Below are 13,346 nucleotides of genomic sequence, written 5' to 3'. Positions count from 1 at the left end.
GGACAACCCCTTTAAAGGATCCTCACATGTTTGTACCAGAAAACCTCACATGTACAAGTGCTTCTCACTAAACTAGAATATCATCAAAAAGTTAATTTACTTCAGTTCTTCAATACAAAATGTGAAACTCCTATATTATGCAGAGTGATCTGTTTCAAGTGTTTATTTCTGTTGATGATTATGGCTTACAGCCAATGAAAACCCAAAAGTCATTATCTCAGTAAATTAGAATACTTTAGAACACCAGCTTGAAAAATGATTTTTAAATCCAAAATGTTGGCCTACTGAAATGCATGTTCAGTAAATGCACTCAATACTTGGTCAGGGCTCCTTTTGCATCAATTACTGCATCAATACGGTGTGGCATGGCGGTGATCAGCCTGTGGCACTGCTGAGATGTTATGGAAGCCCAGGTTGCTTTAATAGCAGCCTTCAGCTCGTTTGCATTGTTGGGTCTGCTGTTTCTCATCTCCCTCTTGACAATATCCATAGATTCTCTGAGGTCAGGCGAGCTTGCTGGTCAATCAACCACAGCGATACTGCTGTTTGTAAACCAGGTATTGGTACTTTTGGCAGTGTGGACAGGTGCCAAGTAGAGCTGGAGAATGACAGTTCCATCTCCAAAAAGCTTGTCGGCAGAGGGAACCATGAAGTGCAGTGGACCTACACCAGCAGATGACATGGCTCCCCAAACCATCACTGATTGTGGAAACTTCACACTAGACCACAAGCATCTTGGATTGTGTGCCTCTCCACTCTTCCTCCAGAGTCTGGGACCTTGATTTCCAAATGAAATGCAAAACTTACCTACATCTGAAAACGCCTTTGACCACTGAGTAACAGTCCAGTTCCTTTTCTCCTTGGCCCAGGTAAGATGCTTCTGGCATTGTCTATTGGTCATGAGTGACATGGGGAATGTGACACTTGTAGCTCATGTCCTGGATACGTCTGTGTGGTGGCTCTTGAAGCAATGACTCCAGCATCAGTCCACTCCTTGTGAATCTCCCCCAAATTTTAGAATGGCCTTTTCTTAACAATCCTTTCAAGGCTGCGGTTATCCCGATTGCTTCTGCACCTTTTTCTACACCTTTTCTGTGAACAGCCAGCTTCTTTAGCAATGATCTTTTGTGGCTTACCCTCCTTGTGGAGTGTCACTGACTGCCTTCTGGACATCTGTCAAGTCAGCAGTCTTCCCCATGATTGTGGAGCTACTGAAACAGACTAAGGGACCTTTTTTAAATGCTTAGGAAGCCTTTGCAGATGTTTTATTGTCTAATTTACTGATGACTAATGACTTTTGAGTCTTCATTGGCTGTAAGCCATAATCATCAACTTTAACAGAAATAAACACTTGAAATAGATCACTCTGTTTGTAATGACTCTATATAATGAGTTTCACTTTTTGTATTGAAGAACTGAAATTAACTTATTCACAATATTCTAACTTACTGAGAAGCACCTGTATATACAGATGCTGTCTTGCCTAGAACTTCCAAGAACTGCATGGTACAGCATGAAACATTCGCAGTACAAGCCAACAGAGTGCTGTAGGTTAAATACCAGGCATCATATCCTGTTTACTGCATTGTGCAAGTGGGATTTCTTCATACCAGTAGCAGCTCATCTGCACACTGCAGTAGACTGGAACGGCAACCAAAATGTTCTAGATAATGGTGAGATTGAAAGTTCTCCATGCTTCTCTTTATTTATCTTCTAGAGATCTGGTTATGCCAGACTGTAAATGGTAATCATCTTTTTAATGTGGGTTTTTTTTTCTTCCATAAATCAATAAGTACTCGTTGTGAAAATAAGAAACGTTGTACTATAACTTATTAGAGCCTTCTCCTTCTTTATCCTCTTTGATAATTCTCACAATTCTGAATTCATGGGTAAAATCTGTCTTCATTGAATACGCCACTTGCCATTACTTAGGAGATGACAGTTGGTGCCTATAACCTTCTATGGAGACCTGTAACTGTCATTTCAGGAGAACTTGCAGCGGAATGTCTGTCTGCCTCTAGCTCCTCCTGTATGAGCACCATATGTCATCCACTATCTCAGTAATGTGAAAATCTGTCTTCACTGAAGACAAATTTTGCCCGTGGATTGAGTGTGTGAGCTCAATCCAGAATGTGAAAGAAGAAAATATGATTACATATATTTCAAAAGTTAATTATTTTCATGTATCCTATTGATTTATGAAATAAAAAAATGAAAATGACGGTTAATCTACATCCCTTGTCCTTGTAGTTTGTGTTTGGCTGTAACGCCTTCTGTTGTGCACTAGGTGGTGCTGTGCTTGTGTGACAGTCCTATACTAGTCACGTGTTGCAGTACCATATCTCACTTCTTGCTTTGTATTATTGCCGTTTAGATTCTCATTTTTTTTTTTCCTCAATCTACATTGGTAAAAAACCCCTGCATAACATGGCTCAAGGGCCACGGCAAGTATCATGGACTGCTTATTAGCTGTATTGTGACTACATTACACTTTTGTTCCCATTTTTCTGCATGCAGCCTGAAGGACAGCGATGTGTAGTGGCACACAGGTGATGTTTTATATTGTCTGCGTCTTGAAAAGTCAAGTTTTATTAAAGATATATATATTTTTGTTGTTTTAGTTTGCAAATAAATCTGTTCAGTCATGAAATAATGTAACCTTTATATATACTACTCTTAAAGGGAACCTGTCACCAGGAAAATGCCATCCAATTTGCAGGCACCTTGTTATTGAGCAGGGTACATGTATACACAGCTTTGTGAGAAGATTCCGTAATAATCTGTTTTCATCATTTCATCCTCTGCTATTTTTGAGGTTTTGGGTCTTGTGGGCGGTCCTATCAGTGACTGACAGCTATCTCTGTATGCGTTCTTATACAAAGGAAGCTGTCAGTCACTGATAGGACCGCCCACTGGACCCCAAATCTCAAAAATAGCAGAGGATGAAATGATGAGAACAGATTATTGCTGAATCTTTTCTCATAAAACTGTATATCCTTATACTCCGCCCCCCTGCTCTATAACATGCCGCAGATTGGACAGCATTTACCTGGTGACAGGTTCCCTTTAATGCATCCGGTTACATATTGCGTTTGCCGTGGATGTGTGTATTCTTAGACAATTTAGCTCCTATTCCTGCTTGTCTATGTTGGCAATTATAATATATGAAGCTGAAAGGGCACCTGTCGGCACATTTTTACATATGAAGGCCGTGGCTCAATCAATGACCTTTTGTTTGCCAATAGAAATAACTTGAACGCTGGATCTTTATTTAAAAAAAAGAAAAATGGCAATAGAAATCTAGCATAGAAAACGTATGTAAATCAGGCATGAAGGGCACTTGGGGCGTGTCATTTCTGTAAGGGCGCTTTATCCTAATGCACGGATATGGTCCTAGTGCTCTGCTAGGCTGATTTACTTATGGTTTCTATGATGGAGTTCTCATGATTTTCACAATGATCTGTGCAAAAAAAAAAAAGTGTAATTTTGATAGGAGGACAAGTGCTTACAAAGCCATACCATGACTTCATAAATAAATCCTGCTGACAGATTCTTTTATTATTATTATTATTATTATTATTATTATTTTATTTTTTTTAAGATGTGCCTAAAATGCTAAGGAAATGTGTTTTAGTAAGACCTTTTAGAGATCATTTCGTTTTCAACTTGCTTAACTGTTCAAAATAACAACAATTGTGCCCAAACTGTTACATGCCACTGTAAGTGTAACTAATTTAGATGGCTCTCTTGTGTGTCATGATATCTCCATTGTAGTTAGTGCGCCAATCTTAAAACCCGTGAGATGTGAAGATTGTGTGGGAGGAGGCTCTATGGCTTATTACAGTGATAATTATGTACATTTATAACACCTCCTCCATTCTCTTCTTTTGCTTCGAGTAGACATGATATGTTAACCCCTTTACCCCCAAGGGTGGTTTGCACGTTAATGACCGGGCCAATTTTTACAATTCTGACCACTGTCCCTTTATGAGGTTATAACTCTGGAACGCTTCAATGGATCCTGGTGATTCTGACATTGTTTTCTCGTGACATATTGTACTTCATGACAATGGTAAAAATTATTTGATAGTACCTGCGTTTATTTGTGAAAAAAACGGAAATTTGGCGAAAATTATGAAAATTTCGCAATTTTCCAACTTTGAATTTTTATGCAATTAAATCACAGAGATATGTCACACAAAATACTTAATAAGTAACATTTCCCACATGTCTACTTTACATCAGCACAATTTTGGAACCAAAATTTTTTTTTGTTAGGGAGTTATAAGGGTTAAAAGTTGACCAGCAATTTCTCATTTCTACAACACCATTTTATTTTAGGGACCACATCTCATTTGAAGTCATTTTGAGGGGTCTATATGATAGAAAATACCCAAGTGTGACACCATTCTAAAAACTACACCCCTCAAGGTGCTCAAAACCATATTCAAGAAGTTTATTAACCCTTCTGGTGCTTCACAGGAATTTTTTGAATGTTTAAATAAAAATGAACATTTAACTTTTTTTCACAAAAAATGTAATTCAGCTCCAATTTGTTTTATTTTACCAAGGGTAACAGGAGAAAATGGACCCCAAACATTGTTGTACAATTTGTCCTGAGTATGCCAATACCCCACATGTGGGGGTAAACCACTGTTTGGGCGCATGGCAGAGCTCGGAAGCGAAGGAGTGCCATTTGACTTTTCAATGCAAAATTGACTGGAATTGAGATGGGACGCCATGTTTCGTTTGGAGAGCCCCTGATGTGGCTAAACATTGAAACCCCCCACAAGTGACACCATTTTGGAAAGTAGACCCCCTAAGGAACTTATCTAGAGGTGTGGTGAGCACTTTGACCCAACAAGTGCTTCACAGAAGTTTATAATGTAGAACCGTAAAAATAAAAAATCATATTTTTTCACAAAAATTATCTTTTTGCCCCCAATTTTTTATTTTCCCAAGGGTAAGAGAAGAAATTGGACCCCAAAAGTTGTTGTACAATTTGTCCTGAGTACGCGGATACCCCATATGTGGGGGTAAACCACTGTTTGGGTGGATGGGAGAGCTCGGAAGGGAAGGAGCGCCGTTTGACTTTTCAAAGCAAAATTGACAGGAATTGAGATGGGACGCCATGTTGCGTTTGAAGAGCCACTGATGTGCCTAAACATTGAAACCCCCCACAAATGACACCATTTTGGAAAGTAGACCCCCTAAGGAACTTATCTAGAGGTGTGGTGAGCACTTTGACCCACCAAGTGCTTCACAGAAGTTTATAATGCAGAGCCGTAAAAATAAAACAAAATTTTTTTCCCACAAAAATTATTTTTTTAGCCCCCAGTTTTGTATTTTCCTGAGGGTAACAGGAGAAATTGGACCCCAAAATTTGTTGCCCAATTTGTCCTGAGTGCGATGATACACCATATGTGGGGGGAACCACTGTTTGGGCACATGGGAGGGCTCAGAAGGGAAGGAGTGCCATTTGAATGCAGACTTAGATGGAATGGTCTGCAGGTGTCACATTGCGTTTGCAGAGCCCCTAATGTACCTAAACAGTAGAAACCCCCCACAAGTGACACCATTTTGGAAAGTAGACCCCCTTAGGAACTTATCTAGATGTGTGCTGAGCGCTTTGACCCACCAAGGGCTTCACAGAAGTTTATAATGGAGAGCCGTAAAAATAAAACAAAAATTTTTTCCCACAAAAATTATTTTTTAGCCCCCAGTTTTGTATTTTTCCGAGGGTAAAAGGAGAAATTCGACCCCACAATTTGTTGTCCAATTTGTCCTGAGTGCGCTGATACCCCATATGTGGGGGGGAACCACTGTTTGGGCGCATGGGAGGGCTCGGAAGGGAAGGAGCTCCATTTGGAATGAGGACTTAGATGGAATGGTCTGCAGGTGTCACATTGCATTTGCAGAGCCCCTAATGTACCTAAACAGTAGAAACCTCCCACAAGTGACACCATTTTGGAAACTAGACCCCCTAAGGAACTCATCTAGATGTGTTGTGATAGCTTTGAACCCCCAAGTGTTTCACTACAGTTTGTAACGCAGAGCCGTGAAAATTAAAAAAAAAAATCTTTCCCCCCAAAATTATTTTTTAGCCCCCAGTTTTGTATTTTCCCGAGGGTAAGAGGAGAAATTCGACCCCAAAAGTTGTTGTCCAATTTGTCCTGAGTACGCTGATACCCCGTATGTTGGGGGAAACCAACGTTTGAGCGCATGGCAGAGCTCGGAAGGGAAGGAGCGCCATTTGGAATGCAGACTTAGATGGAATGGTCTGCAGACGTCACATTGCGTTTGCAGAACCCCTAATGTACCTAAACAGTAGAAACCCCCCACAAGTGACCCCATATTGGAAACTAGATCCCCCAGGGAACTAATCTAGATGTGTTGTGAGAACTTTGAACCCCCAAGTGTTTCACTACAGTTTATAACGCAGAGCCGTGAAAATAAAAAATCTTTTTTTTTCCCACAAAAAATATGTTTTAGCCCCGAGTTTTGTATTTTCCCAAGGGTAGCAGGAGAAATTGGACCCCAAAAGTTGTTGTCCTATTTGTCCTGAGTACGCTGATACCCCATATGTTGGGGTAAACCCCTGCTTGGGCACACGGGAGAGCTCGGAAGGGAAGAAGCACTGTTTTACTTTTTCAACGCAGAATTGGCTGGAATTGAGATCGGACGCCATGTCGCGTTTGGAGAGCCCCTGATGTGCCTAAACAGTGGAAACCCCCCAATTATAACTGAAACCCTAATCCAAACACATCCCAAACCCTAATCCAAACACATCCCTAACCCTAATCCCAACAGTAACCCTAACCACACCTCTAACCCTGACACACCCCTAACCCTAATCCCAACCATATTCCCAACCGTAAATGTAATCTAAACCCTAACTGTAACTTTAGCCCCAACCCAAACTGTAGCCCTAGCCCTAACCCTAACCCTAACCCTAGCCCTAACCCTAGCCCTAACCCTAGCCCTAACCCTAGCCCTAACCTTAGCCCTAACCCTAGCCCTAACCCTAGCCCTAACCCTAACCCTAGCCCTAACCCTAGCCCTAACCCTAGCCCTAACCCTAGCCCTAGCCCTAGCCCTAACCCTAGCCCTAACCCTAGCCCTAACCCTAGCCCTAACCCTAGCCCTAACCCTAGCCCTAACTCTAACCCTAGCCCTAATGGGAAAATGGAAATAAATACATTTTTTTAATTTTTCCCTAACTAAGGGGGTGATGAAGGGGGGTTTGATTTACTTTTATAGCGGGTTTTTTAGCGGATTTTTATGATTGGCAGCCGTCACACACTGAAAGACGCTTTTTATTGCAAAAAATATTTTTTGCGTTACCACATTTTGAGAGCTATAATTTTTCTATATTCTGGTCCACAGAGTCATGTGAGGTCTTGGTTTTTGCGGGACGAGTTGATGTTTTTATTGGTAACATTTTCGGGCACGTGACATTTTTTGATCGCTTTTTATTCCGATTTTTGTGAGGCAGAATGACCAAAAACCAGCTATTCATGAATTTCTTTTGGGGGAGGCGTTTATACCGTTCCGCGTTTGGTAAAATTGATGAAGCAGTTTTATTCTTCGGGTCAGTACGATTACAGCGACACCTCATTTATATCATTTTTTTATGTTTTGGCGCTTTTATACGATAAAAACTATTTTATAGAAAAAATAATTATTTTTGCATCGCTTTATTCTCAGGACTATAACTTTTTTATTTTTTTGCTGATGATGCTGTATGGCGGCTCGTTTTTTGCGGGACAAGATGACGTTTTCAGCGGTACCATGGTTAGTTATATCTGTCTTTTTGATCGCGTGTTATTCCACTTTTTGTTCGGCGGTATGATTATCAAGCGTTGTTTTTTGCCTCGTTTTTTTTTTTTTTTTCTTACGGTGTTTACTGAAGGGGTTAACTAGTGGGCCAGTTTTATAGGTCGGGCCGTTACGGACGCGGCGATACTAAATATGTGTACTTTTATTGTTTTGTTTTTTTTATTTAGATAAAGAAATGTATTTATGGGAATAATATTTTTATTTTTTTTTTCATTATTTTGGAATATTTTTTTTTATTTTTTTTTACACATTTGAAATTTTTTTTTTTACTTTTTTACTTTGTCCCAGGGGGGGACATCACAGATCAGTGATCTGACAGTTTGCACAGCACTCTGTCAGATCACTGATCTGATAGGAGTGCAGGCTGCTTCACAGTGCCTGCTCTGAGCAGGCTCTGTGAAGCCACCTCCCTCCCTGCAGGACCCGGATCCGCGGCCATCTTGGATCCGGGGCTGGAGGGAGCAGGGAGGGAGGTGAGACCCTCGCAGCAACGCGATCACATCGCGTTGCTGCGGGGGGCTCAGGGAAGCCCGCAGGGAGCCCCCTCCCTGCGCGGTGCTTCCCTGTACCGCCGGCACATCGCGATCATCTTTGATCGCGGTGTGCCGGGGGTTAATGTGCCGGGGGCGGTCCGTGACCGCTCCTGGCACATAGTGCCGGATGTCAGCTGCGATAAACAGCTGACACCCGGCCGCGATCGGCGGCGCTCCCCCCGTGAGCGCTGCCGATCGCATATGACGTACTATTGCGTCCTTGGGAAGTAAAGCCCACCCCACATGGACGCAATAGTACGTCTAATGGCAGAAAGGGGTTAAAGGAAAGTGCTTTTTTTTTTTTTTTTTTTTTTTTTTTCCTTTTTTTTAAAGGGGAAAAAATCTGAAAATGACCTATTATTTAAATCAGGTATTAGCATATAGTTAAAAAAAAAGCCTTTTCTTATATCATCATCTTTGTTAGAGGGGAAAAAAGTCTTTCAATTGTCATAGTGGCCACTGAGTCCTTTCTGTAAAGGTACCTTCACATTTAGCGACGCTGCAGTGATATAGACAACGATGCCGATCGCTGCAGCGTCGTTGTGTGGTCGCTGGAGAGCTGTCACACAGACAGCTCTCCAGCGACCAACGATGCCGAAGTCCCCGGGTAACCAGGGTAAACATCAGGTTACTAAGCGCAGGGCCGCGCTTAATAACCCGATGTTTACCCTGGTTACCATTGTAAAAGTTAAAAAAAAACAAACCGTACATACTTAGATTCCGGTGTCTGTCACGTCCCCCGGCGTCAGCTTCCCGCACTGACTGTCCGCGCCGGCCAGCCGTAAAGCAGAGCACAGTGGTGACGTCACCGCTGTGCTCTGCTTTACGGCTGGCCGGCGCGGACAGTCAGTGCGGGAAGCTGACGCTGGGGGACGTGACAGACACCGGAATCTAAGTATGTACGGTTTTTTTTTTTTTAACTTTTACAATGGTAACCAGGGTAAACATCGGGTTACTAAGCGCAGCCCTGCGCTTAGTAACCCGATATTTACCCTGGTTACCAGTGAACACATCGCTGGATCGGCGTCACACACGCCGATCCAGCGATGACAGCGGGTGATCAGCGACCAAAAAAAGGTCCTGATCATTCCCAGCGACCAACGATCTCCCAGCAGGGGCCTGATCGTTGGTCGCTGTCACGCATAATGATTTTGTTAACGATATCGTTGCTACGTCACAAAAAGCAACGATATCATTAACAAAATCGTTATGTGAAGATACCTTAAGACTTTTCAGCATGATTACAATAACAGGTAATATCTCTATACTAAGCTGATAATACAGAAACCGCCTACTGCAACTCGTGATGTCACGGCTGACCCTGCTTCCCCTCCTTTCAGGGTATGTTTCCACGTTCAGTACTTGCTGCAGATTGGACGCAGCATCCAGATGTTACTAGTGGATAGGATTTTATGACATCCCATCTCCACTATGCGATCAAAGACGCAGTTGGCAAACCTGCGTTTCTGCACATGCAGTGCGTCTTTATAGACTGCAGCATGTCTATTTATCTTGCGGAGATGCTCAGTCTCCGCAAGATAAATAGCACCGTCCTATGAATAGGATGTTGTGATTCCGCATGGCTCAATGAACATATGTGGAATCACCGTGCGTACAACAGGGAGCGGCGTTTTGGACGGAGCGGGGTATCTGCTGCGTGCAAAGCACTGCATTTACGGAACGTGGAAACATACCCTTACAGTGACTCTTGCTCACGTTCTTTAGATGATTCAAAACAAAAGATAGTGTGTTCACTGTGGCTATGTACATGTGGTGTTTCCTGAAACTACAGGATGTTCGTCTATAAAAATAAAAATAAAAAAATAAAAGCCCCAGTATGTAAATTGTACTGTTTTTTTTAATATTTTTAATAGATTGAGATGTTAAAAAAAAACCCTCCCCCGCCCCCCCAAAAATGAAAAAAAATTAAATACCTTTAAAGGGAACCTGTCACCCCCAAAATCGAAGATGAGCTAAGCCCACCGGCATCAGGGGCTTATCTACAGCATTCTGTAATGCTGTAGATAAGCCCCGATGTCGCCTGAAAGATGAGAAAGAGGTTAGATTATGGTCACGCGGGAGGTCCGGGGCCTCCCATCTTCTTACGATGACGTCCTCTTCTTGTCTTCACGCTGCGGCTCTGGCGTACTCTGTCTGCCCTGTTGAGGGCAGAGCAAAGTACTGCAGTGCGCAGGCGCCGGCAAAGGTCAGAGAGGCAGACACAGTACACCTGCGCTGGAGCCGTAGCGTGAAGACAAGAAGAGGACGTCATCCTATGAAGATGGGAGGCTCCGGACCGCAGCGGGACCGCCCCTGGGTGAGTATAAATTAACCTCTTTTTCTCATCTTTCTGGATACATCGGGGGCTTATCTACAGCATTCTAGAATGCTGTAGATAGGCCCCTGATGCCGGTGGGCTGAGCTCTTCGATTTTGGGGGTGACAGGTTCCCTTTAATCCAAAAACCTGATTAAAAAAGGTAAATATCATGATAAAATGTCCTATTTTCTTTTAAAAGAGACTAAGCCGTATTGACCCTGCAAAGCTCCTGACAGTGGTAGACGGTCCAGTGATGGTGTGGATACATACCTTTTGTGTAGGGTTTTACCCATAGTATTATTGAATAATGTTTTAATTGAGTGCACTGCTGTGCCAAATGCCATCTGGACGGTCCCGAAGTCTAAACTCCTGTGCAGTAAGCACTTCTCACCCCTCCTCAAAAGCTACAACTGTTACTAAAAGCCCATTTAGTTGTGCCAATCAGCTAACGAGTGTTCAGTTACTGGCCCTTGTAAACTTGTCCAACACCTGACGAATTAGCAGAATGCCGATTGGATCATTTGTGGAGGAATACAAATCTTCGTTCTCTACAGCATGTTGCCCCATGGTAATAGTAAAGGTCCTGCTGATGACATGGCTCTGTGTGGGGGAGAGACTGAACTTTTTGATCGTTCTGTTCCCATCATTTTTTGTTTTCCCGTGTAACCAGGCCAATAAAGGGCTTGTATTGTGTGTGTATATATAGTCTAATTAACCCTTACCGAGGGGATAGCCGAGGGCACGTCTCCTCGAGGTGCATATCAGATTAACTCTTCACTTTCTTGTTCATGCTGCTGCTGAAACTCCACACAAAGGTTATTTAAACATCTTTCCAGGCCTCCTATGTTACAGAGTCATCGGTTTTGCAGGGTCCGAAGTGCTGGGACCCTCTTTAAGGTCTGCGCCTCTGCCTTAGGTGCGTGATATCGATGACCTTTAGCCTTTTTATTTTGGTGAAAGGTGCAGTTCTTGATGCTAAACAAATCTGTGGCTCTCTTAGTTTCCATGGAGTCGAAGGAAATATTGAATGTTGTCATGGAAACAAAGCTGCCTCTAGGCTTTTTTTAATTTGGGCAGACACATGCTTCTTTCCCTCCTTGTGAAAATACAGGTTTTATGAGATTCCGGATCTCACATCCCTAATCCCTTGACAAATCAGTGCTCTGAACTGGCTGCGTCTGGTCTCCCAAATTCTCCTTAAGTGGCCGGCCTCGCCATTAAGGATCCCGCTCCTGAAAACTTTGTGCTCCTCTAAGAAACTTAGCAGAAAGTGTCCTGTTATAATGGGTTGTGTTTTCTTGCCAGTTGTTGATGCACGTGCTCCATTCATCATTGCTCTCCATGCAGCTTCTGACCTCTGTGTTTCCATTGTACAGGTGAGTCGGGTCCTCGCCCCCAACGGCTGCTTCATGTCCATCACCTTCTCCCCGCCACATTTCCGCTCTCGTCACTATGCACAGCCTCAGTACGGCTGGTCTGTGTCGTGTGACTCCTACGGCAGAGACTTTCATTACTTCTTCTATGCCATGCACAAAGGGGGACAATTGACCTCTTCGGACCTTGAGAGAGGACGGAGTCTTCATACGTCGCATGTGGATCTGGAGCAAATGCCAACTCTTCTAGAATGTGATGATGAGGACTTTCTTACTAATATCCAAATATGACTGAAGAAGAAGAATGGGAGGTGCGATGTAGGAACATTAATGAGGAGTAATGGTTTATATATGATAACATGAGCCAAATCCCCAATGCTTATAGGCAAGTACAGGCGCTCGTGCCCACTTGGCATTCTAGATTTATGAGCCTTGTTTTGAGTTGAGGGGACTATTCTGCAAATCCAGACACCATTTATAGATGAGACTGCTACTGTTTTCAGAAAAGGAAACCTTTTCATTCCCTTTTATAACTTTTTTAATTCCTGGGGTTGGAAAATGTGTCCCAATGCAGAGACAACAGTCCAGCAGATTGTCCTGCTCGTTTTCTGTAATTCCCATAGAAGTGAATGTTAGTTAAGCAAACTGACTAGAACAGGAAATGTGCAGGTTCTGACATTACTATGTGCATTGTCAGTGTGTGAACTCTCCCACGACTGTGATATTGGGGTGTGCTCTGTACTGGGACATCACTAGGCTTATTCTACCATTCTGACTCCTGTGAGCTAATGTTCATGTTGGAATATCATTGCGAGCACTATCCCTGTGATGTGGCATTACTGTGTGCATAAACCCTGTAGACTACATTCTTACAGCCGTGTGTCCCAGTACAGACTGCAATGTACCCTCTGATCACTTTTGACTGTCAGATACCCACGGCTCTTCCCAGCTATTAGCAAGCTATTGGCATAGCTGGGTATGAATATATATATATATATATATATATATATATATATATATATATATATATATATATATATATATATATATATATATATATATATATATATATATATATATATATATATATATATATAATTTTTTTTTTTATTATTATTATTATTCAATACTACCTTGTTAAAGAAGTTCGTTTGTGTTTGCTTGTTTTTTTTAAAGTGAAGTGTAAAGAAGAAAAAACCTGCCAAGCCTTCATTGTTCCTTATTTCTTCTTGACAACACCAAAAAGTTGTTTTTTATTCTTTCACATAATAAAACATGTTTTA

The 13,346-nt window shown here is 42.2% G+C and overlaps 1 protein-coding gene across 1 annotated transcript in view; it reads left to right on the top strand.

Annotated features, from left to right (window-relative positions):
- The window catches only part of EEF1AKMT4 (EEF1A lysine methyltransferase 4), a 38,451-nt gene extending 25,376 nt beyond the window's left edge, over positions 1-13,075 (top strand). The window contains exon 3 of the mRNA XM_069726962.1: positions 12,067-13,075. Within this exon, the coding sequence (XP_069583063.1) occupies positions 12,067-12,354 (288 nt within the window). The 3' untranslated portion in view covers positions 12,355-13,075. The remainder of the gene's footprint in view (positions 1-12,066) is intronic.
- Positions 13,076-13,346: the final 271 nt, after the last annotated feature.

This window comes from Ranitomeya imitator, chromosome 5 (assembly GCF_032444005.1).
Source record: "Ranitomeya imitator isolate aRanImi1 chromosome 5, aRanImi1.pri, whole genome shotgun sequence".
In the NCBI taxonomy this organism is placed as follows: domain Eukaryota; kingdom Metazoa; phylum Chordata; class Amphibia; order Anura; family Dendrobatidae; genus Ranitomeya; species Ranitomeya imitator.
This window is presented reverse-complemented; position numbering and strand designations above follow the sequence as displayed.